This window comes from Xyrauchen texanus, chromosome 46, assembly GCF_025860055.1.
Source record: "Xyrauchen texanus isolate HMW12.3.18 chromosome 46, RBS_HiC_50CHRs, whole genome shotgun sequence".
In the NCBI taxonomy this organism is placed as follows: domain Eukaryota; kingdom Metazoa; phylum Chordata; class Actinopteri; order Cypriniformes; family Catostomidae; genus Xyrauchen; species Xyrauchen texanus.
In genome coordinates, this window is record NC_068321.1 from 6,027,513 (window position 1) to 6,049,732 (window position 22,220).

The 22,220-nt window shown below is 37.4% G+C and overlaps 1 protein-coding gene across 1 annotated transcript in view; it reads left to right on the forward strand.

Annotated features, from left to right (window-relative positions):
- Window positions 1–22,220, forward strand: part of LOC127638540 (serine/threonine-protein kinase BRSK2-like) — a 278,228-nt gene that overhangs the window by 248,379 nt on the left and 7,629 nt on the right. Inside the window, exons 12-17 of the mRNA XM_052120105.1 lie at window positions 152–302; window positions 12,932–12,992; window positions 16,133–16,340; window positions 17,630–17,678; window positions 21,041–21,164; window positions 21,845–22,025. Of these exons, the coding sequence (XP_051976065.1) occupies window positions 152–302; window positions 12,932–12,992; window positions 16,133–16,340; window positions 17,630–17,678; window positions 21,041–21,164; window positions 21,845–22,025 (774 nt within the window). The remainder of the gene's footprint in view (window positions 1–151; window positions 303–12,931; window positions 12,993–16,132; window positions 16,341–17,629; window positions 17,679–21,040; window positions 21,165–21,844; window positions 22,026–22,220) is intronic.

The following is a 22,220-nucleotide window of genomic DNA, read 5'->3' on the forward strand; positions in this document are numbered from 1 at the left end:
AACAAATGTATTAACTGCAGCAGTCGCTGGTGCTATCAATCAAACAGCACTGTTGAGTGCAGCTTTCCAGACTATTGTATTGATTATCAACACAGCCATTGGTGTTAACTGTTGAATTTAAATCTCAATATATGTGTATGTGTGTGTGTAGATCCACCGCGGAAGCGTGTAGACTCGCCCATGTTGAACAGGCATTGCAAGAGGAGGCCGGAGCGGAAGTCTATGGAGGTGTTGAGCGTGACAGACGGAGGTTCACCTGTACCAGCGCGAAGAGCCATCGACATGACACAACACGGACAGAGGTGCCAGAAACATGCATTACCTTAAAGGAATAATTCACCCCAAAATTGAAATGCTGTCATTATTTACTCACCATCTTGTCGTTCCAAACCATATGAGTTTCTTTCTTCCATGGAATGTCAAAGGATAATTGGTTGCTCTTTTCCATGCGATAAAAATGAATGGGAACTAGAGATTTCAAGCTTCAAAAAGGATGTAGTAGCACCATATAAATATCATACAAGTGGTTTATATGACTCATTTGCTGCATTAGCAATAGCTTTGCATGAGAAATTTTAATTGTTATTCACCAATAACCTTCCCCTCTATGGAGCTGTAAACTGAAACATTGATTCGCTACGTCTTTGGAATTAATACTCTACAACAAGTACAACATTGTCAGTGAATAACAACTTAACTTTCTATCTGTTTAACACACAAAGTTATCGTATGGAATGTAGTGCTTGTGTCGAATTAATAACTTTTATGGTATATTTTTATTTTTGGGTGAACTATACCTTAAAAATGTATTTCTCGAATCTTCTCACAAAAAGACATCTCTTATTTTCTTTCTCCATTTGTCCATCTCTTTGAATGGGGGGGTTGTTCTTAACTGTCTTTTAAACAGCTCCATGATTAGCCAAAATAGATGTATAAAAATGGTTTCCAACTTCTTTTTGACTCAATAGAAATTAAAGGGTAAACATTGTTTCTATATCATTTGCAGGGCTATTTTAAACAAAATTGCCATGATAAACTACATTACTGTTTTAGACAGTCAGTGACAGATCAAAAGGCAACACGTTTGCCCCAATTTGGTTCCAGTAATCTCTATTAAAGTGTTAAATCCATATAAAAAAAAAAAAAAAAAAACATTAAATATAAAATACCTGTACCATACTGAAATATTATAATATAAATAACAGCCTGACAGCAAGAACTTTTTTTGTCGTGATTTTTATGAACATTTAATTCATCATTGACCACCTCAGGGTCTCCTGTACGCTTGGTATTACTTAATACTCAGCTAAATTATCAGAAAAAGAACAAATTAAATGGTGATTCATTCAAGTATGGCTTGGTTTTGATTTTCGACTAGTCTGCAGGAATTTTTCATGGCCCCTCTGGCTATTGTCATTGCCTGGAGAAATTATTTATTGACATCCTCCCGCACCCTTTGTTTCACTATTTTTTCTTGATCATACTTTTGTAAGCTCAGTTTTTGTAGTCTTGTCTAATGTGATGCTTCATGTTTGGGGCTTAAAATTCCCTCAAGAGAACTATCCAAAAAAATTAAATTGTCATTACTCAATAAAATGATCATACTTAAACATACACAAGCCTTAAAGGAATATTTTACCAAACAATTAAAATTCTTAATTTACTTAACCTCATGAGAAATTTGGAAGATTTGGCTGGTCGATTTTTTTCTATGCAATTGCAATGAATGAAGCTTCAAAAACTACAAAACAGCACCATAAAATTATCATATTATCATGGTCGATATGACTTTTATAGTATCTGAAGTCATATGAAAGTGGTATGTTGGGAACAGACTGAAATTCAAGTTGTTGTTCACTGATAATCTTTCCCTCCAGTGAGCTGTTAACTCCAAAACCGTTTTGATCGGAGAGTTGAACTCAAGAACCTGATCAGTCTGATTTGCAAACAAATCATTAAAACTGGTTTCGTGACTTGAATCAAATGATTAATTGAAGATAAAAAAAAAAAGTCTATAAAAGATTGATTTGTTTATTCATTGGGCCTTACTACTTCTCTCATGAACTCTCATTAATTGCACCAGTGAATAGTTGGGGCAGGTGTCAAGACAGTTTTGGTCTGTTCCTCACAAAAAATCTATCGTATGACTTCAGAAGATTGGAACATCGCTCAACTCATAAAGACTACTTGTTATGGTGCTTTTGGAAGCTTGACAGCTTCAGTCTCAAATCATTTTAATAGAGACCAGTACATTCCTCCAAATTTCATCAAGGAATGTCATACGGGATTAGAACAACGTACGGGTGAACTATTCCTTTAAGAAACAAAAGAACTCTAAATTAAGAAGCTTTATTGGTCTGCCCACGGCAGCTATCTCAACGTTGGTATCTAAACAAATAGATTCAGAGAAGAAAGGTACAACTTTCATGTTGTCTTTTATTCTTTACAGTTGGTTAGCAGGACTGCATTGTTGTGTTGTTGTGTTCAGAGACTTACTGTTTGTTGACTTTGTCTCCTGCTGCAGTAAAAGTGTGTTCAGTAAGAGCTTGGACATCTCGAATGGCAACCCCAAAGCAAAGAGCAAAGAGGAAAGGTACCTCACCCTCTGAACTTCAAATAGCTTACAGCGCTTTAGTCATCAAAGATGCAGAGAGCTTTTTCCTGTTTAAAGCTTCCGACGAGACCCTTTTACTGACCTGCACTGAATTAGAGGTCTTGAGTAAAAGGCTGACAGAATGATTTTGTAAAAACTATTTCAACACACTAGTCAGTTTAGAGTCAGTTTATGTAGGACTAGTTGTTTAGTGTAACGGTGCAATCACGCTTGTGAGAAAGTTACTCTAAAAAAAATGTAATCCAATAGAAATGACTAATTCCTAATCTCTAAAAATGTAATCACATTATTAGTTACATTATTTGTACTTTTTTTGTTTTCACACAATATATGGGGTGCACTGCCTCCAGTTGTCATCGAGCTGCTTCTAGCAGTGCACTCCTACAATAATGTACAACGTATTCCAATATAAACAATTAAAAGTAAACATTGTCATATTTCATCAACACTACATCAATGTCTTCAACAGATGATCATTAGTAATCGCTTGTCATAAATTTACGAAATGGCCTAATGATTAAGAACTCTTCTGCAACAGCTGGAAACCCTCACAAGACCCTGTGTGCTTGGAGAAAATACAACAGCATTTATTTAATTAAATCCTATTTTTTGGAAGTTTGATAATCACATTAGGTCATATCACGATTCCTGTCTATCCACCACCAAATTTAAGACCTCTTTATATAAAAATGAAGACTTTAGTTGTATTATTTAAGATATTTAAGACTTTTTATTACCTTAAATTTTGGGAAACTGAATTTAAGACTTTTTAAGGATCCACGAGATCCCTGATTTTCTTTATTAAAAATCATTAATTACAGTAATTGATTGTTTGTAATCTGATTACACCCAGCACTGCTTGCGGGATTAGATTCCCAACGAAATGGCATACGAAACTTTGCGCTATGCTGGTGAATATGAAGTTTGCCAGCATTGGGACATGCTACAATGTCATAAAAGAGTTTTGAGAACCACAAAGTGAACCACATTTTGTGAAAACTATCAAGAAATGTTGGGGGTCATTTTTCAAATGAAATTGTAAAGAAAAAAAATCAGTAAAGAAAATAAAGACAATTATAGGACCATACTTTAGGACCATTTAAGACCATTCAATAATCTTTACATTGTTGTAATATTTTCATGACAATTAAGCATCTCACGCTCATTACATAATGTAATGCAAAACAAAACAAAAGAGATATATTACTGGTGTATTTAATTCTGAAGTATATTTCTAAAGTACAATTTTACTGTGAGTATACATCATCAGTAGTATTTGTTGGTATAGGGGTAAGGTTAACAACTACAAATGTAATTAAATGCAGGTACTTTAAATGCAAGTACAATACAACAATACGTACTGTATGTACATAATAAGTACATTGTATCAAATAGTTGTTAAAAACACCTGATATGGGGCCTGGCTAACTCCGCGAGTAAAGACGCTGACTACCACCCCTGGAGTCGTTAGTTCGAATCAAGGGCGTGCTGAGTGACTCCAGCCAGGTCTCCTAAGCAACCAAAAATGGCCCTGTTGCTAGGGAGGGTAGAGTCACATGGGGTAACCTCCTTGTGATGTGGTTCTCACTCTCGGTGGGACACGTGGTGAGTTGTACATGGATGCCATAGAGAATAGTATGACATGCCTCCACAAGTGCTGTTGTGGGGATTGACGGTCTCAGACATGGAGGCAACTAAGATTTGTCCTCCTCCACCTGGATTGTGGTGAGTGGTGGATACTACCACGAGGACTTAGAGTGCATTGGGAATTTCAAATTGGGGAGAAAAATGGGAGAGAATATATATATATATATATATAAAGTGTCATGAATAAAATATCATGATGTTTAAGTAGGTTTCGTTTTCTTTATCCTGAAAATAATTTCTTATTTTTCTTTAGATTTTAAGTTGAAATATGGACCAGACATTTCTTCATGAGTTAGTCCTCCCGTTAGCACACATAAATGCATACTTTATCAGCAGTAGTACAGCCGCCTTTAAAATACACATTTTAATGTTCTATAATTAGGAACTCAGTTATCCTAATCTAACATACTATATAGGAAAGATAGTATGTGAATTAAGACTAGGGATGTGGGTGCATATCATGAAAATGAATGGTGTAATGTATATAAAACTTTTTATTTCAGTTTTTTCTCTAAGAATCACCCTCCAGTCAGACCAAAATGGAGCTTCACGTCCATTTATATTCAGAACTATCTTTTTTCTATGCCATTTTTCCACACAAACTTCGAACCCTCCCCTTCCACTGTATGATAACAGAGTAGATTTCATTTTTCAAATCATTTCAAAACCCAATTTCATTACACTCTTTTCACTCCCACTCAAATGGCCAGACGTATATGATAGCAGGATTGAAATGTGGAATTGACTGGAGATGACCTGAGTCTGACATACACCACCTGAGGATTTAAAAGAAATGATGGTCAAAATGATTGTGTTTCGAAAGGAAGCAGCTGCATACTGAAAGAAAGCGGCGTCTACTGTCTCTTCGGCTTTGTTCGGAATAGCATACTAATACTATTCTTATAAATTAATATTATATATACTGTGCACAGTAAGTGCATTTTCTTTATGCAGAGGACCCAGATGACAGTCACATGACTTCATCATCTTACATGTGAGAGGCGTACAGTTATCATTTTGGAAACAGGAATAGTTATTTGGCCTATTTTAATCAAATTTGAAGTAAAAATGTCTAAACTTTGGCAGTCTGATAAACTAATCAGTAAAACAAAAAAATAGTTAGAATAAAACATACTTTTGGTTCATTGGCCATGCACATTGCATTGTAGTAGGTTTACTGAGTATTCCGTGTATACAGAATATTTGCACAGTATATACCACATACTGCAGAAATAGTAAGTGCACCATGGTAGTATGCTGTTCTGATCAGTCTTGCTCAATATGGAATAAACCTAAACTTTTAATTCTGAAATTAATCTTCATATGTGGGAAATAACAGGAATGCTCCCTGCATCTTTATCCTTAATTAGAGTGTATACTTGGACCCAGAGTAGTTGGAGGTGAAGAATATACTTAGATCCTAAGTGGTTACAGCATATATTATGATTTCATTTTAAGCTTTTTTTTTTGATGCCACAGAATTCCCTTAATTATACGCAACGCATCTTTAGTGTAGATAGTCGTTTTATGTCTTTCAGATTTTTTTTCTTCCATTTTAGGTGGTAATTTTAAACTCTTTTTATCCTCATGATATACTACTTGCTTAAAATAGTGATAACCTCAGAAACAGACTTTCTGTTGCATCATATGTTTATTGATTGTGGCGTGTATCTCCTACTCTAGTGTATCTCTAGACCTTGAGATCTTATGACTTTAAAGAGCTTGATATGAGAATGTGCCAGAGCAAAAACAGACTTTAAAATGTAGTTTTTGAACTTTGGATCTATGGGATAAAGAGGTGGGTAAGTAAGGAGCAAGTTTTTGAAGTCTAAATTTATTGGGAAAAATCGTAGGCAGGTGTACATTTTTGTAGGGTTGATTTTTGATGGTCTTTCTGGTCAGACATCAAACATCGGTAACACTTTTCAAATATAGCTGCAGGCCAAGCATAGCCAAATCATTCAATTAGACTAAATCATTGTTTTAAACCAAGCAGTTTGAAGGGTATTTGAAGAAATCACCATTTTGTATAGCTTTTGACCACTAGGCGGTGCTTGGCCCATAATTACGGGGTTAATCACACCAACTGCATGTAAGGAAGTATGATTGGACATCACTGATTACAACTGTAAAAAAATAGGTATAAAAAACATAAATATACCTAGTTTCATGACTGTACACCTATGCTTTGGAAAATACAGCATTTTACGGCAAAATTAAAAATGAACGCCACCCAAAATGACTGACAAAGAAAAATAGGATATCATTCGACTCGTTATGCCACAAGGAATCTATAGAGACCAGCTTCATGATTTTAGGCCAAAACTGTCCAGGTACCCTCAAGTCATGATGGCTATGGCATGTACCAATGTTTGTGTCAATACAGCAAAGTGATGCAAAGATACAGCCTTGCATCCATTTTGGTGTGCTCGCTGTCGAATTCATTGAAACGTTTATCGAGATCGGTATTGTCTATCAAAAAGCTTTTAACATATTTTTGTCTCCAGTGTCCCTAGATGATACACCAAAAATGTCATACAAATTAGACTTTCGATCTAGTAGGAGTTCAAAAAAGCATTTCATTTTGAATTAGAGGCCTTACGGTTCAAAAGTTATAAACATAAGTGAACATTTGAACAGTTGGTGGCACTAGAGGGTTTGAGTTAGAGTCCCCAAATGTTGGTCAGTTGTAGATCAGAGTGTCCTCTCTCAGTGTGCCAAATTTCATAACTTTCCTATGTACGGTTCAATGGAGTGCTATAGACTTCAATGGCAGAAAAAGAACTATAATGAATACAATTGGCCCCTAATAATAATTATAATAATAATAAGTAGTAGTAGAAGAAAAAGAAGAGGAGAAGGAACAAACCCTATAGGGTACCTACACACCTTCGGTGCTTGGCCCCTAATTAGGTTCCATTTGTTAACATAGTTATCAACATTAGGGACCATGAACAAACAATGAACAAAATATAATAATAATTTTTACAGCATTCATTAATCTTAGTTCATGTTAATTTCAAGTTATACTAATAAATGTTTTAAGTCAAATGTTGTATTAGTTAACATTAGTTAATCCACTATGACCTAACATGAACAGTTATATTTGTATTAACTAACATAACCAAAGATGAATAAATTATGTAAAAATGATAATTATATATTGTTCATTGTTTGTTCATGGTACCTAATATATTAACTAATGTTTACGAATGGAACCTTAATATGAAGCGTTTCCCAAACTACATGTTTATAGCTGTCAAAGTAAAGTTTACATGTAGAGTTTTAATTTATGTAAATTATGCATTATTATTTAGCAAGCTATGTAAAAACCTTATTATATTATACTTAAATAGATATACAGAAATATATAAATTTTTAGAATTCCACCCTTTCTCAAAACATTATGACCACCTGCCTAATATGCTGTTGGTCCTCTGCGTGCTGCCAAAAAAGTGCTGATCCGCCGAGGCATGGACTCTACAAGACCTCTGAAGTTGTCCTGTGGTATCTGGCACCAAGGCATTGACAGCAGATCCAAGTCCTGTAAGTTGTGAGGTGGAGCCGCCGTGAATCGGCTTGCTGGTCCAGCACATCCCACAGATTCTCAATCGGATTGAGATCTGGGGAATTTGGAGGCCAGGGCAACACCTTGAACTCTTCATCATGTTCCGCATACCCTATCCACAATGTGTGTATTATCCTGCTGAAAGAGGCCACTATCATCAAGGAATACCATTGCCATGAAGAGGTGTACTGCAACTATGTTTAGGTTGGTGGCATGTGTCAAATTGACGTCCACATGAATGGCCGGACCCAGGGTTTCCCAGCAGAACATTGCACAGAGCCTTCCCAAAGTGCACACTTCCCAAGGTAAACGGCACACATATACACGGCCATCCACGTTATGTAAAAGAAAACTGAACTCATCCGACCTGGCGACCTTCTTCCACTGTTCCTAGGTCCAGTTCCGACGCTCGCGTGCCCATTGTAGGCCCTTTCGATGGTGGACCAGGGTCATCATGGGCTCTCTGACCAGTCTGTGGGGTGCACAGTGCGATGCACTGTGACTTGTGACACATCCCTCCTGTAACCATCATTAAAAATGTTGGTGATTTGTGCCACAGTAGACCTTCTGTCCTTTTGGACCATACAGGATAGCCTCCGTTGCACTTGCGCATTGATGAGCCTTGGACACCCAATTGATGGACCATTGTTAGTACGTACCATCACTGCTGACTGGGAGCACCCCACAAGCCGTGCCATTTCAGAGATGTTCTGACCCAGCCATCTGGCCATAACAATTTGGCTTTTGTCAAAGTTGCTCAGGTCTTTACTCCTGCCCATTTCTCTTGCATTCAACATGTTGACAATGAGAACTGATTGTTCACATACCATCTAAAATACCCAGACCTTGACATGTGGCCTTGTTAGGAGATTATCAATGTTATTCCCTTCACCTGTGAGTGATCATAATGTTTTGGTTCATCAGTGTATTATTATCCCTAAAAGGTTTTTGTATCCTGGTGGATACAAACATTTAAAACTGGGGAGAGAAGAAATGAGTGAGTCAGACAAATCTTTGTGAAAAATATTGAAAAAGGAGTCCTTGCAAATACTAAGGACATTTGTATATCAAGTCTGGCATCTCACAATCTTTATTTAAAAGAAAAAAGGCAGCATTTGCTAATGCTAAAAAAGGCAAATGCTACGACCTTTTAAATTTTATTTTTAAGATTTCTACAAAATTGAAACTATATATTTTTATATATTTAAAATAAAAGCAGTATTTTTTTGGGGGTGTATGGAAATGTATTCTGTGTGTCCTATTATATATATATATATATATATATATATATATATATATATATATATATATATATATATATATATATACACAATTTTATATAATATATATTCTACCCATTTAATCCTTTCATGTTTTTTGCATTTGTTTTATGGGATTCTATTCTCCTCTCTGGTTCCCCCCAGAAAATCCTAACAAACACTTTGGATCTTCCTAGAGGGTTCCTATACCCCCACAAAGCCCCCCACACTTTTTCCAGAATAGCTGTCTGGGGCAGCGTTAAATACCTGAAAGAGTCATGCTTTTCTTAGAGACCCCACAAGGGTGATGTTAATCATTATTGTGGAGTAACTAACTAAAAGCAATGATGCTTCTAACTTAACTATATTTTTAATTATGAGAAAGAACTGTAGCTCAGCTGTTTTCAAAATAGGGTTGTGTAACGGGGTAAGGGATGGGCAAGGAGGAGGTGGGAACTGGCTGAACAGTCAACGTAAAGCTTAATGATATATATATATGAACTTAAAACACCATAAAGATACACAGGCACACACAACGCGGCCACATACGTCTCTCTCTCTCTCTCTTTCGAACCGGTTCCTCTGGCTCGTCTTTTTTCCCCTCCCGGCTGATTACCCTGATTCAGGGCCGGCCGTGTGTCCTTACAGCCCGGCCCCGCCCTCCTCCTCGTCACACTACTCCATCGCCAGACTCAGGTCTTAGCTTGGCTGTAACTTAACTTCTTTAAATTATAAGTAGCTTGAAGCTTGAGAAGCTACAGTTTTATTCACTAACCACCTGCAATGTAGTTTAAACAGATGCTAAATATGCTAAAATAGTGCTGCACAGTATGTATTTTGATTACTTTCAAGATCCAGATGTGGAATTTAACTGTGCAGATGGCATTCAGCACAGATTTTTTGGTGAAGTTTGCACTGCTACCTGATTTGTACAGTTCCTTTAGTGAATCAGGGTCTAAAACAATGCAGATAAACATTGCTATCAGTGGATGCAATTCATTCTTAGCACATCCTCCCTCTTTTTCCTTTTTAACAGCAAGAGATTCAGACACTGTTGCTGACACAACTGTGCATGATGTTCTTGGTGAAGACTAAACAGATTTTAGGACATAATGACCCAGATCAGACTGGACCCGGCTTTAGGGCCAGGGGCCACATTTATTCCAAACAGACCTGACAACTGACATGGATTAGAGACAGAGCGTAAGAGAGAGACCAAGATTCAAAGTGGCAAAAGTGATAAGAATGTGAAGAGGGAGACAAAAGATAAAAGTTGAAAAAACGAGATGTAATGCATAGGATGAAAAAATAAACTGACAATAAATGAAGATTGAGAGATGTTGGAATAAGAAGAATACATACAGTGCACCCGGAAAGTATTCACAGCGCTTCGCTTTTTCCACATTTTATTATGTTACAGCCTTATTCCAATATGGATTAAATTTATTATTTTCCTCAAAATTCTACAAATAGTACCCCATAATGACAACGTGAAAGAAGTTTGTTTGAAATCTTTGCAAATTTATAAAAAATAAAAAATGAAACAAATCACATGTACATAAGTATTCACAGCCTTTGCCATGACACTCAAAATTGAGCTCAGGTGCATCCTGTTTCCACTGATCACACTTGAGATGTTTCTACAACTTGATTGGAGTCCACCTGTGGTAAATTCAGTTGATTGGACATGATTTGGAAAGGCACACACCTATATAAGGTCCCACAGTTAACAGTGCATGTCAGAGCACAAACCAAGCCATGAAGTCCAAGGAATTGTCTGTAGACCTCCGAGACAGGATTGTATCAAAGCACAGATCTGGGGAAGGGTACAGAAAAATGTCTGCAGCATTGAAGGTCCCAATGAGCACAGTGGCCTCCATAATCCGTAAATTAAAGAAGTTTGGAAAAACCAGGACTCTTCCTAGAGCTGGCCACCCGGCCAAACTGAGCGATCGGGGGAGAAGGGCCTTAGTCAGGGAGGTAACCAAGAACCCAATGGTCACTCTGACAGAGCTCCAGCATTTCTCTGCAGCGCTCCACCAATCAAGCCTATATGGTAGTGTCCAGACGGAAGCCACTCCTCAGTAAAAGGCACATGACAGCCTGCCTGGAGTTTGCCAAAAGGCACCTGAAGGACTCTCAGACCTTGAGAAACAAAGATTGAATTCTTTGGCCTGAATGGCAAGCGTCATGTCTGGAGGAAACCAGGCACCGCTCATCACCTGGCCAATACCATCCCTACAGTGAAGCATGGTGGTGGCAGCATCATGCTGTGGGGATGTTTTTCAGTGGCAGGAACTGGGAGACTAGTCAGGATTGAGGGAAAAATTAATGCGGCAATGTATAGAGACATCCTTGATGAAAACCTTCTCCAGAGCTCTCTGGACCTCAGACTGGGGTGAAGGTTCATCTTCCAACAGGACAACGACCCTAAGATAACAAAGGAGTGGCTATGGGACAACCCTGTGAATGTCCTTGAGTGGCCCAACCAGAGCCCAGACTTGAACCCGATTGAACATCTCTGGAGAGATCTGAAAATGGCTTTGCACCGACGCTCCCCATACAACCTGATGGAGCTTGAGAGGTCCTGCAAAGAAGAATGGGAGAAACTGCCCAAAAATAGGTGTCCCAAGCTTGTAGCATTATACACAAAAAGACTTGAGGCTGTAATTGGTGCCAAATGTGCTTCAACAAAGTATTGAGCAAAGGCTGTGAATACTTAATGTACATGTGATTTTTTTTTTTTTTTTTTCGTTTTTTATTTTTAATAAATTTGTAAAGATTTCAAAAAACTTCTTTCACATTGTAATTATGGTGTATTGTTTGTAGAATTTTGAGGAAAATAATGAATTTAATCCATTTTGGAATAAGGCAGTAACCTAACAAAATGTGGAAAAAGCAAAGCGCTGTGAATACTTTCCGGATGCACTGTACATGAGAAAGAACAGCTGTTGTCAGTGGTGTTGGGCAGCCCTCTCTGCTGATGAAGACAGATTGTTATCTTAGTATGCATTTGCTCCTTTCTGAAAGATGATTGAACTTTTCGATCTGTGTGGACATCTGCTATCAAAAACAACAGATATGAATGATACAAAAAATGCCTAGATACAACATTTTGTGGAGGTTTAACAATAAAAAATGCTACTCACTTCATACACTACAAAAGAATCCAGCGCAATGTCAATCTATTTGAATCCCGTATGAGCCCCCAATTTTGTTACAACCCCCTCAGTTGGACTGGCCCATAATGGGGAGAGTTTACAACCATAAATATAATTACATTTGGGCATGAATGTAAATATTATAGAAACAAGTTTAGACTGTGGCTTCATATTAAAGGTCTGTTTCTTTGATCAGTATAAAGTATTGTTGTACATGATTGACATATTTGGTTCCTTTTTTTCTACCATGGTCATTATGTTGTAAGTTTTTGACATATTACTAAACAGCTCCCACCTGTCATTTAAATGTTTATGTAACCCTTAAATAGACTGTATGTGTAACAGCTTGACTATGTTATATTTATCAAGACTATGGAAATAAGAATATTGATTCGAGCAAGTCTTGCCTTTTTCTCTATAAATACCAGTATATGCATAGAATGATCAGTTTCTTCACTAAGAAAAAAGTACTAAGAGTACCATGATACGGCTATTGTATTTATGGCCACAATTACAATCGTAATGCCATGTACCTTGTTTCTCCAAGTATCTTGCCACCATACCTTTTGTAAGGTTTGAGTTGTCTAGTTTCTCACATTTCACACATTTATCACTTTCTGTTCCCTATCTGATCTATAATCCATGTCTCATTGTGTGTGTCATATGGTCTGTGTCCATACAGGTCACGGTCCATCAGCGGTGCATCCTCTGGTCTCTCCACCAGCCCTCTCAGCAGTCCACGGGTGAGTAAGCTCTGCCCTCAGCATGCTTGCTTCTCTCTGTCCACCAATCAGCACTCATCTGCTCCATCATCTCCACAGCAACCATTATGTATGCCATTTTATGTTGAATGTTGACATTAGTAAGAGTACATGCTTTAAAGTTTGTAGGATGTTTTTGTAGGAAGGTTGCTTATGATGTTTTGGTGATCATTGACAAAGGCTTTTATTGCACCATGGGCTGTTAAGTGAAGAGTGTTCATTTTGATTTTTAAAAAGATTAGAAGATCAAGGTCTGAGAAATAGCACAGTGGTTATCCATGTTTAAGCCACAGTGGCCATGTGGGTGAAACAGGTTTGAGTCCAGCCTACAACATGTCTTGACCCTATTTCCCTCTCTTTCCCCAATGATTTCCTGGTCCCTCTACACCGAATATGCCCAAACCAGGGCCTACGGGCCAAAGTTGACCTTTGATTTGGCCCATCTTTTACAAGAGGGCGTATCTTCAAGAAAACATTGGGGAAAAAATTTGCTGAGTAATGTTTTTTGTATAATTAAATCATAAAGGAGGGGGACCAGGGCAACTTTCATATTTTAATATGATACAGTTTTGCAGGGCATAAAATTCGGCGCAATTCCACATTCATAATGCAGAAAATTTTATTCAATTTACTGTGCAGCTGCAAATTAGTAAACCAATAGATACAGAATCAAAATAAAATCAGTAAAACTTGTTTTTGTATAAAATTTTAATTCCAGAAGGTGAGCGAGTAAATCCAATCTGTCTCTCTCTCTCTTGCAGCTGTCAGCAGAGCGTTTGAGCGCTTGTTAAATTTAGTGCGAGCGCACACTTTGTTGTGTAGTGACTGAACTTAAGATGTTACAAATGTATTCTATAAAGCTTTATAAACCTGTTAATTCCACAACCAAATGGCGTTATAACGCATTTCCATAAAGGAGCGACAAAATCGTTCCTGTTCATAATTAACAAAGCTGTTAATATTACAAGCGCTTGATGGCAAACACCTTTCATATCTTGACGCTCCATTATTAGTCATGACACAGCACATTAGCAAGAAAGGCAGGAATAGCAAAAATGCTTTGTGTAATGTACCAGCTGTAGGCCTATGGTGAAAAAAGACACTTAAACACCTGTTGCATCTCTCATTTCAATCTCTAGTTCCATCCAGGGTCAGAAAGTAATGGGGGCTCAGGGCAACAACAAAAAAAAAACCCTGCAATCTAAAATAGTTCCAGATAGATCCATCGTGATTTTCAATGAAATTTTTTTATTTTGTGCCGTACGTTTTGCAGATGTTGCGGATGCTTGTGCCATAAACGTGCACAGATGGGCACGCTCCGCATCAGTTCGCTCCACTCTAAAAATACCAAAACACCTCTGCTCTACACTGCATCTGTCTGATAATATTGAAGAATTGAAGATCAGGTAGTTTAGTGCAATTGTAAATACAACATTGTAAAAAACAGTAATTTCAACTAATGCAGTTGTACATGGGGTGGCCTAGCGATTCAAATGGCAATTCGGACTCTTGCAATCAAAGTAAGCAAGAAAGGAAAGAACACAAGACTGAGCACGTCCTAAAGGAAAGCAGTTCATGTTTCATAGAGATATACCCTTTCATCCTATCTGCTGCTCTCAGTGTCTTTTTCTTCCAGTGGAAATCCAGCTCAAGGAACACTGTAGAAAATCCCACTTCTCTGATTAGCATGAAAGCTCCTGGCTAAACTTTTCCAGTTGACTTGTTTAGACAGCTCACAGATTACCAAGGCTTTTCCCTAAAGCTCAAAAATGTATAGAGCTGATTTCAATAGAAATTGATTTAAAGTTTTTACTCTAAACCTTGGCTTCCTGGCCGTTCTGTACGTTTTGAAAAGCTTGCGTCGAAGTATCAAAATTGAGTATTTTGAAGACAGCCTTTTTATTTGTGACCTGAATTATGGTTAATATATTGATTGTTACTTTTGTGAATTCTTTAGTTTTGAAACCTTTGTTGGATTTAAGCTGTGGAAAGAAGATTAGTTCTACAGTAAGTAGTACTACAAATTGGTAGCTTAGTGTTTTTGTTTTGAGGTTTGAGACACTCATATTCAGGTGTCTACGAGCTTTGAAGTTTTACAATTGATTCAGAATATGACACAGTGAACTGAGAAGTTAACCTACTTTGATGCAAGCTTGTTAGCAGCTGATTCTGAGTGTAAGTGCACTACAGCTTGCATCAGCATTGGTCTTTCTGGTGAAGCTGGTTGACCAAGATAGTATTGGTGGTTAAGAAGCCTGGTGGCAACACCAGCCTTTTTTCTGGTGACCAGCATCCACAAAACAACATATCCTGGTAAATGGGGTAATACTTGTGGATACCAAAACTTTATCCACAGCATACAATTAGCTTTTTAATCTATTTTTATTTTCCTATTGGCAGCTTTCTTTAGTGTGCTTGAAAATACTTGATCTCTTTTTGCTTTTCACCATTGTCTTGTTGCATCTTTTGCTCACCTGTCTTGGCTAATAGCAAGTTTTTTGTTTTTTTGTTGTTTCTTCTGCATCACCATGACTTCCTTTTCTCTTCAAATTATTCCTTCCCTTTCTTTGTGTGTTTTACCCATGACGCTTTGTGAATTGTGCTCTTCCTGTCTATCTCCGTGTTCTGAATCTTGCCTTCCCCTAAAGCCAATCCGAAAGTTCTGTGTTCCTCCTCAGTCCACTGAGCTGCTCTTGTCACCCAGTTCTAGTACATCTGATTCCCTAAAACCAAACTCAGATCAGAGCAAGACAAGAGCCTCAACTCCTAATTCCCTAACACCAAACTCCATATCTGAGTCTCTTTTGCCCTATCCACAGACCCATACTCTACCTGCCAAGCCCAAATATAAGCCCTTACAATACACCCGATCCAACCCCTTACCTGATATCGAGCCTGAACACATTTCAACGGCCAAGTCGGAGCCCTTTACTACATGTCATCCTCAACTGCCCTGTATACCTGACAGCCCACTGGTGCGGCGGGTGACCCCTCTTAGTAGCATGCCTCCTCAACTGTCAGTCCCCTTTAGGCCTGTTGTCCCACTTTCCCCGATCCGACTACACCACTTTCACCCTGTGCCCGGCTCTGACCATGCCCCCAAATCTATCCCCACCATACAGGTGACCCCACACCCCTCTCCAAGAGGCAGCCCTATCCCTACCCCCAAAGGAACACCTGTGCACACACCTAAGGACAGCCCGGCGGGGACGCCCACCCCAACACCACCCCCCAGCCCCTCCATCGGGGGAATGCCCTGGAAAACACGCCTCAACTCCATCAAGAACAGCTTCTTGGGCTCGCCACGCTTTCACCGCAGGAAACTGCAAGGTATTATGACAAAAATGGAGATTGATACTTATATGATTTTTGTTAAAATGTTTAAAAACAATATGCAGAACTAATTTGAATTTGACACAGTAAAAGCTGACTGTAGAGTCAAACTCAAACCATGCTCCAACACACCTGCCTGAAATGTTCAAGTAATCTTGAAGACCTTGATTAGCTGGTTCAGGTGTGTTTGTTTAGGGTTGGCTCTAAACTCTTCAGGAAGGCAGCTCTGCAGAAGCAAGGCTGGCTACCCCTGATTTATGTAATTATATTTATGGAATAAACAAGTATGGATGTGTGAAACCTGCAGAAATCCATGAATAGCAGTAAAAAAATATCAGTCAGACCGGTTATCTGTAATCTATAAGCTAGTGTTCTCCTAAAAGTTGACAAAGTAAAACTAAAAGATTAATACAAACACAAAATGTCTTTTTCAGGAAAATGGACCAAAAATATTGATCAGTTGTCCGAAGCAGCATATACAATTTTATGTCCAATAAAATGCTATCTAGAATAAGCTTTTCCCTCCCCCTTAATTATAAATACCACCTGACAAAGTCTGGGTCATCAGTTGTCTTCAGTTGCACTGGTTTAGCTATGCTGTGACTTAAGCTAAAGGCTTTTAGATATTTAAAAAAAAAAGAACAAGCCCTTAGATAAATCCTGTTTTAAATATTGAAACTCCTTTTTTTAGTTGGAAATATACCTCAACACAAAAAGAAAATGTGTCAAACTTTTCATGGGGTCTTTCAAAAAAATACTCATTGTTATATTGCTGGCTCATTAATGGATCACAAGTACATGAAATCATTTGAGCAGGCACAAAAGAATGAAAAGATATTATGTTGTTCTTCAAAATGTCCTTATAATGGAGCCACTCCACATTGAGTCATTTTACAGTTGAAATTAAGCTTCTTTTTTTCATGGCTTGTTGTAGCTAAATTGTCGTATTTACATGCTGACTGTACACTTGTATTAAGCCTGCCACCACAGTTGCCGCCTCGCTTTGTTTCAATAGTAATAGTTAGCATTTCTAAATACTTCCTGCATGTGACTTCCTAATGATCCAATTTTGTTACAGGCGTAACCTTTAATCCCAAACAAAACAGTCAACAAACTGTATGACAAATACTCTCAAACGATGCTTATTTGCATGCAACTATATGTTTGAATAATGCATGTTCTACTTTGTGAAATGTTAAATTAGATGTAAACCTTTTTTTTTATTACACAGCCTTTGTGAAGAACTAAAACTAAATAAACTAACGTCTTTGCTTCATTGTGAACAGTTCCTACCCAAGAAGAGATGACCAGCCTCACTCCAGAGTCTTCCCCAGAGTGAGTTAACACACATACTGTATATACAAGTTTGGTTTTATATAGGGGTGGGCGATATGACCAAAATCTTATATAACGATGTGAGTAATTTTACATCACGATAATTATATATATCACGATATGGTAAAAGTTTTCTGGAAAATAAATAAAAATTGGCTTGTATGTGAAATAACCATATTGTAATTTTTAGAACTCCAGTGAGTGAATTAAATTAAAACTACTTCCTCTTTATTTGGAATAAGACAATGTCAAAGTAAATAAATAAAAATCAACTTGTTTTCAAAAAAATGTACCTTACCAAATAGAACTAAAAATAGAACATAGAACAGTATGCCACATTTCAGTTTGAAATGTTGTTGAACAATATTATTATTATAAACTTTGCTCAAGAAACTTATGATCTTCTCAAAACATTGCGAAAAATAAAATAAAACAAGAAAAAAAATACAGCGAAAATAAACACTTCTTTAAGAAAATAATATAAAATAAATGACCGAATTAATGCAGAGTTCATCTTTTGGCTTTCATAATATTCTTTTGCGTGCTTTATTTTGAGATGGTAAAACAGATTATCATCTTGTGAATCAGTTTGAAGATTACATTTTTCTGTACACCATATCACACCTTTTTTAATAACAAGCTCCTCTTAATTTTCTTGACCTGTTTAGGAGTCGTCCCGTTCTGTGGAGATTTCTTTCTCCAATTGGGGTTTTCATGGGTCAAATATGATTGAGTAGCTTGAGTGATCCTGCTCTGAGCTCTCCTCTCTCTGGAGCATAAATATCGTAAAGCCTGCTGGACTCGCGCACACTTCGGAGCTCCAGAGACAGCACGCGCCACAGTCACGTGAAACATTTGCATGTCAGATGAGTAGAATATTTAATGCTTTAAAAGTGGCAACCACGCGATAAAGGTAATTAAATTTGCTTGTGCGGCTGCAGAAAACTTTTGAATGCTGTAAAAACCCTGTCCATGTTTCTTCAATTCCCTCAGTCTCATGTGAAGCCTTGCCCACAGATAGATAAGCCCATATATACACGATACAGCAAAATCTCTGACGATTGATATTTAATATTGTCGCCACGATATAAATTGTCATATCGCCCAACCCTAGTTTTATATCATTATATATATATATATAAATAAATAAATATATATATTTATTTATTTATTTTTTCGTTTTACTGTAATAGCAAATTATATTTCTTATAGGGGCATTGTGCATTTTTTGAAGGGTCACTTAGATATGACACAGCCAAAGAAAAAACAACATTTTTTAACAACATTTCAGTTGTTTATAAACGTGTAGGATGTAGAAGTCTAGTGGTAAAGTTTTGTTTAACATGCAAGGGGACCTGGGTGTAGGTTTAAGATAATGTCTGTTGTTCACCTCTCATTTATCTTTTAGGACACTATTGGTTAGGTTTGGGCTAAAGTTTTAGGTTAAGGAGGTACATTTTACGCATTAAAACACCCATATAATATTCACCATAAAAAACTCATTTGATTACAATGTATTTTCACTCGCTTTTGGTGCCCCCCGCTGGACATTTTCCAGGGAAACTGCAGCCAAATGTGAAATGAAGCAAGTGACATTGGTTTGCCAAAATGTTGCCATTGTCATGTACATTTCATGAGATCAGGCTGACCACAACCCTAAACAGAAACCTTTTTGCTAATTTTTCAAAACCTTTTGAGGTCTTTACATTTCATTGTCTCATTATTAAGCTGTTTTTATCATGGAGTTGAAACTGTTAAAAAGTCCATGCAGTGTTGGTTATTTCAGGTTTTATCATCATTGCAGGTATATTTGGTCCCCACAAATAAAGCAAACTCTTATCCACACACCCAAGTGTTTTTCCAACTCACCATTAAGGCAGTTTTGTGCTGAAAACACCACAAAATGTAGCCATTATAGGGGGGACCCTCAGCACTTCAGAAATCATTGTGAGTTATGTTACCATTTAGTCTTTTTTTCCACTCTAATGGAAGCTCACTCATCTCTTTCTCCAACTTTGGCAGTTCTCACCCCACAGCAGAAAGAAACTTTCTCTGCCAAACAGAACAATGGCTCATCCTCTTTTGTTTTCTATTTTGCCTTCCATAACTTATCCCTCACTCTCTCACTTTCCACACCAGCTGGATAAGCCATGGTGTTTGCGGCTGTCTTTTGTCATCTTTTGCCATAAATCAGTTTTGGAAGCTCAATTGTGAGCGACTGTGCTTTGTTGATACATGACTCTGGCCGACTGAAGCTTTTTAGAACTACACTAATGTTTAGAAAAATGGTAATTCCTTTATATTTCAAATAATGAAAAAAATGCAGCAGCTAGTAAAATCAACAGGGTGTTAAGTTGATTTGCCATTTTTAGAGAAGCTTTAAATCAGTAGTTCTTAACTGGTAGGTCTGTTAGTGTAGGTCATTGACAGCAGAGAAAATGTTAAATGCCAATAATAAAATTAAACTAAATATATAATCTAGCATAGTTGGGATAGCAAAATAAATATGTTTAGAAACTTCTAAAAGGCAGGGGAAATTGCTTCCCATGTGTTTTATCTTTTGCTGTTCATGTCCAATGCAGTGTATCCAATCAAATGGATATATGGTATTTATATATAATGGTATTTTGGCACAAATTAATCTGTCAATTGGTAGTAGCTAGACAAAACATACAGATGCCAACATGGAGAGGTTGTGTGACATCATCTTCAAAACTATGCCAGGTCAAAGAAAATATGACCCAGACTAATTGCATCAAGGTTAAGCATGATTTGTGTTGACAACAATGTCTTTTATGATGTGAATTATTGGCCACCGAGAGCATGAAACCAAGAGACATTTAGAAACCAAACATGCTAATAAGTGTATTTTGTTTGTCCAACACACATCATGGTAATTTTAATACATTTTAATGTTTTATTTTATTGGCATTACAACAATTCTAGTAGTGTGTTGGCTCACCACTTTACGTGCAATGTAAAATTTGGGTCCTAAAGCAAAACCAGTTGAGAACCAGTGCTTTAATATTCTTCATTAACTAGAGCACCCAGAATACATTTCTTCAATAGTTTTCTTTAGCTTGAAGAGCGTCTCTTAATTGGGTTATAATCACCACCATCATAACTCTACACCAAGTTGACCTCTGGCAAAGTTCATTGTGTTAATTTGTGGTAGACGTCTTCACTCTACTGTTTGCTGTTCTTCATATTCCCTTTTATGAATTATTCAGCATCAATTTATTTTGCAAAGTGCCATATGATCAATCTTATTCTGAGCTTTGATGAGGACTGCTCTTGTGTACCCTGCTGACCTTTAGAAAGAAGGTTTTCCTACTTCTCTCTCTTTCTCTCTCTCTCTGCAGACTTGCCAAAAAATCTTGGTTTGGTAACTTCATCAACTTGGAAAAAGAGGAACAGATCTTCATTGTTATTAAGGACAAACCACTGAGCTCTATAAAAGCAGACATCGTCCATGCCTTTCTCTCGGTAAGCAATCTCTTCCGCATGTCTCCAATCCCATTCCATCCCTCCATTGTCAACGGCAGTTATGAATATTTGAATATATTCTTCTATGTTGTTTTTTATCAGATTGAAAGGCTTTCCCCATCACAACAGTTTTGATAGGCTTTGCCGGAAGCCAGTGTTTTTACATTTGCAAACACCTTTTTGATTTGTGTTTCAATTCTATAAAATGCTAGTCTGTGATGTTTCCATCCTCCTCGCAGTGCCTCTTTCATTAGAGGTCAACGGAAAATCATAATAGGGCATGGATCATTAGCATATAGATGTTGTGCCTCGAGAGGTTTGTTGAGGAGTTGGTGTGCCATTTAGACCTGCAAGTCGTGTAAATGTGTGCTCGATAGTTTGTGAAAATGACTTTTCATGGGTTAGTGATGCTTTCCTGACTTTCAGTTTAAAAAATAACTTCTGGTGTGTTTTTCTTCAACTTTGGGCTTTCTTACTCTTGGACTTTGGGACTTTTAGTTGATTATTATTAATGTATCATATTTCATTTATTTTTTCTTAAGTTATATAACAGTATATTTTCTAAAAGTATACAAAGCCAAAGTGCCCATAATTTAGAAACACTCATGCTTCAGAGTGTCAGGATTGGGATTCTGTTGTAACTTACAGTGAATAGATTATTGCTTTCTCCCCTTCCTCAGATACCCAGCCTCAGTCACAGTGTTGTCTCCCAGACAAGTTTTCGAGCTGAGTACAAATCCACAGCCGGTCCTACCGTTTTCCAAAAGCCAGTCAAGTTCCAGGTAGACATTACGTACACTGAGAGCACCGCAGCCACCAAGGAGAATGGCATCTATTCAGTCACCTTCACTCTGCTCTCAGGTAACCACAGCAACCATTAACAACCCCCACTTTTACATTACTACCCATCTAGCTTTACAGCCAATCAGTAAAGCCTTTAGAACATGAGCACAGGGTGTAATGAGTGAGGCAATAGCCGCAGGTAAAGGAGACAGACAATTAACTTTTCTCATATCATCAAGTTTCTTGTATGGTAATTTCACAAATTTCAGCAGG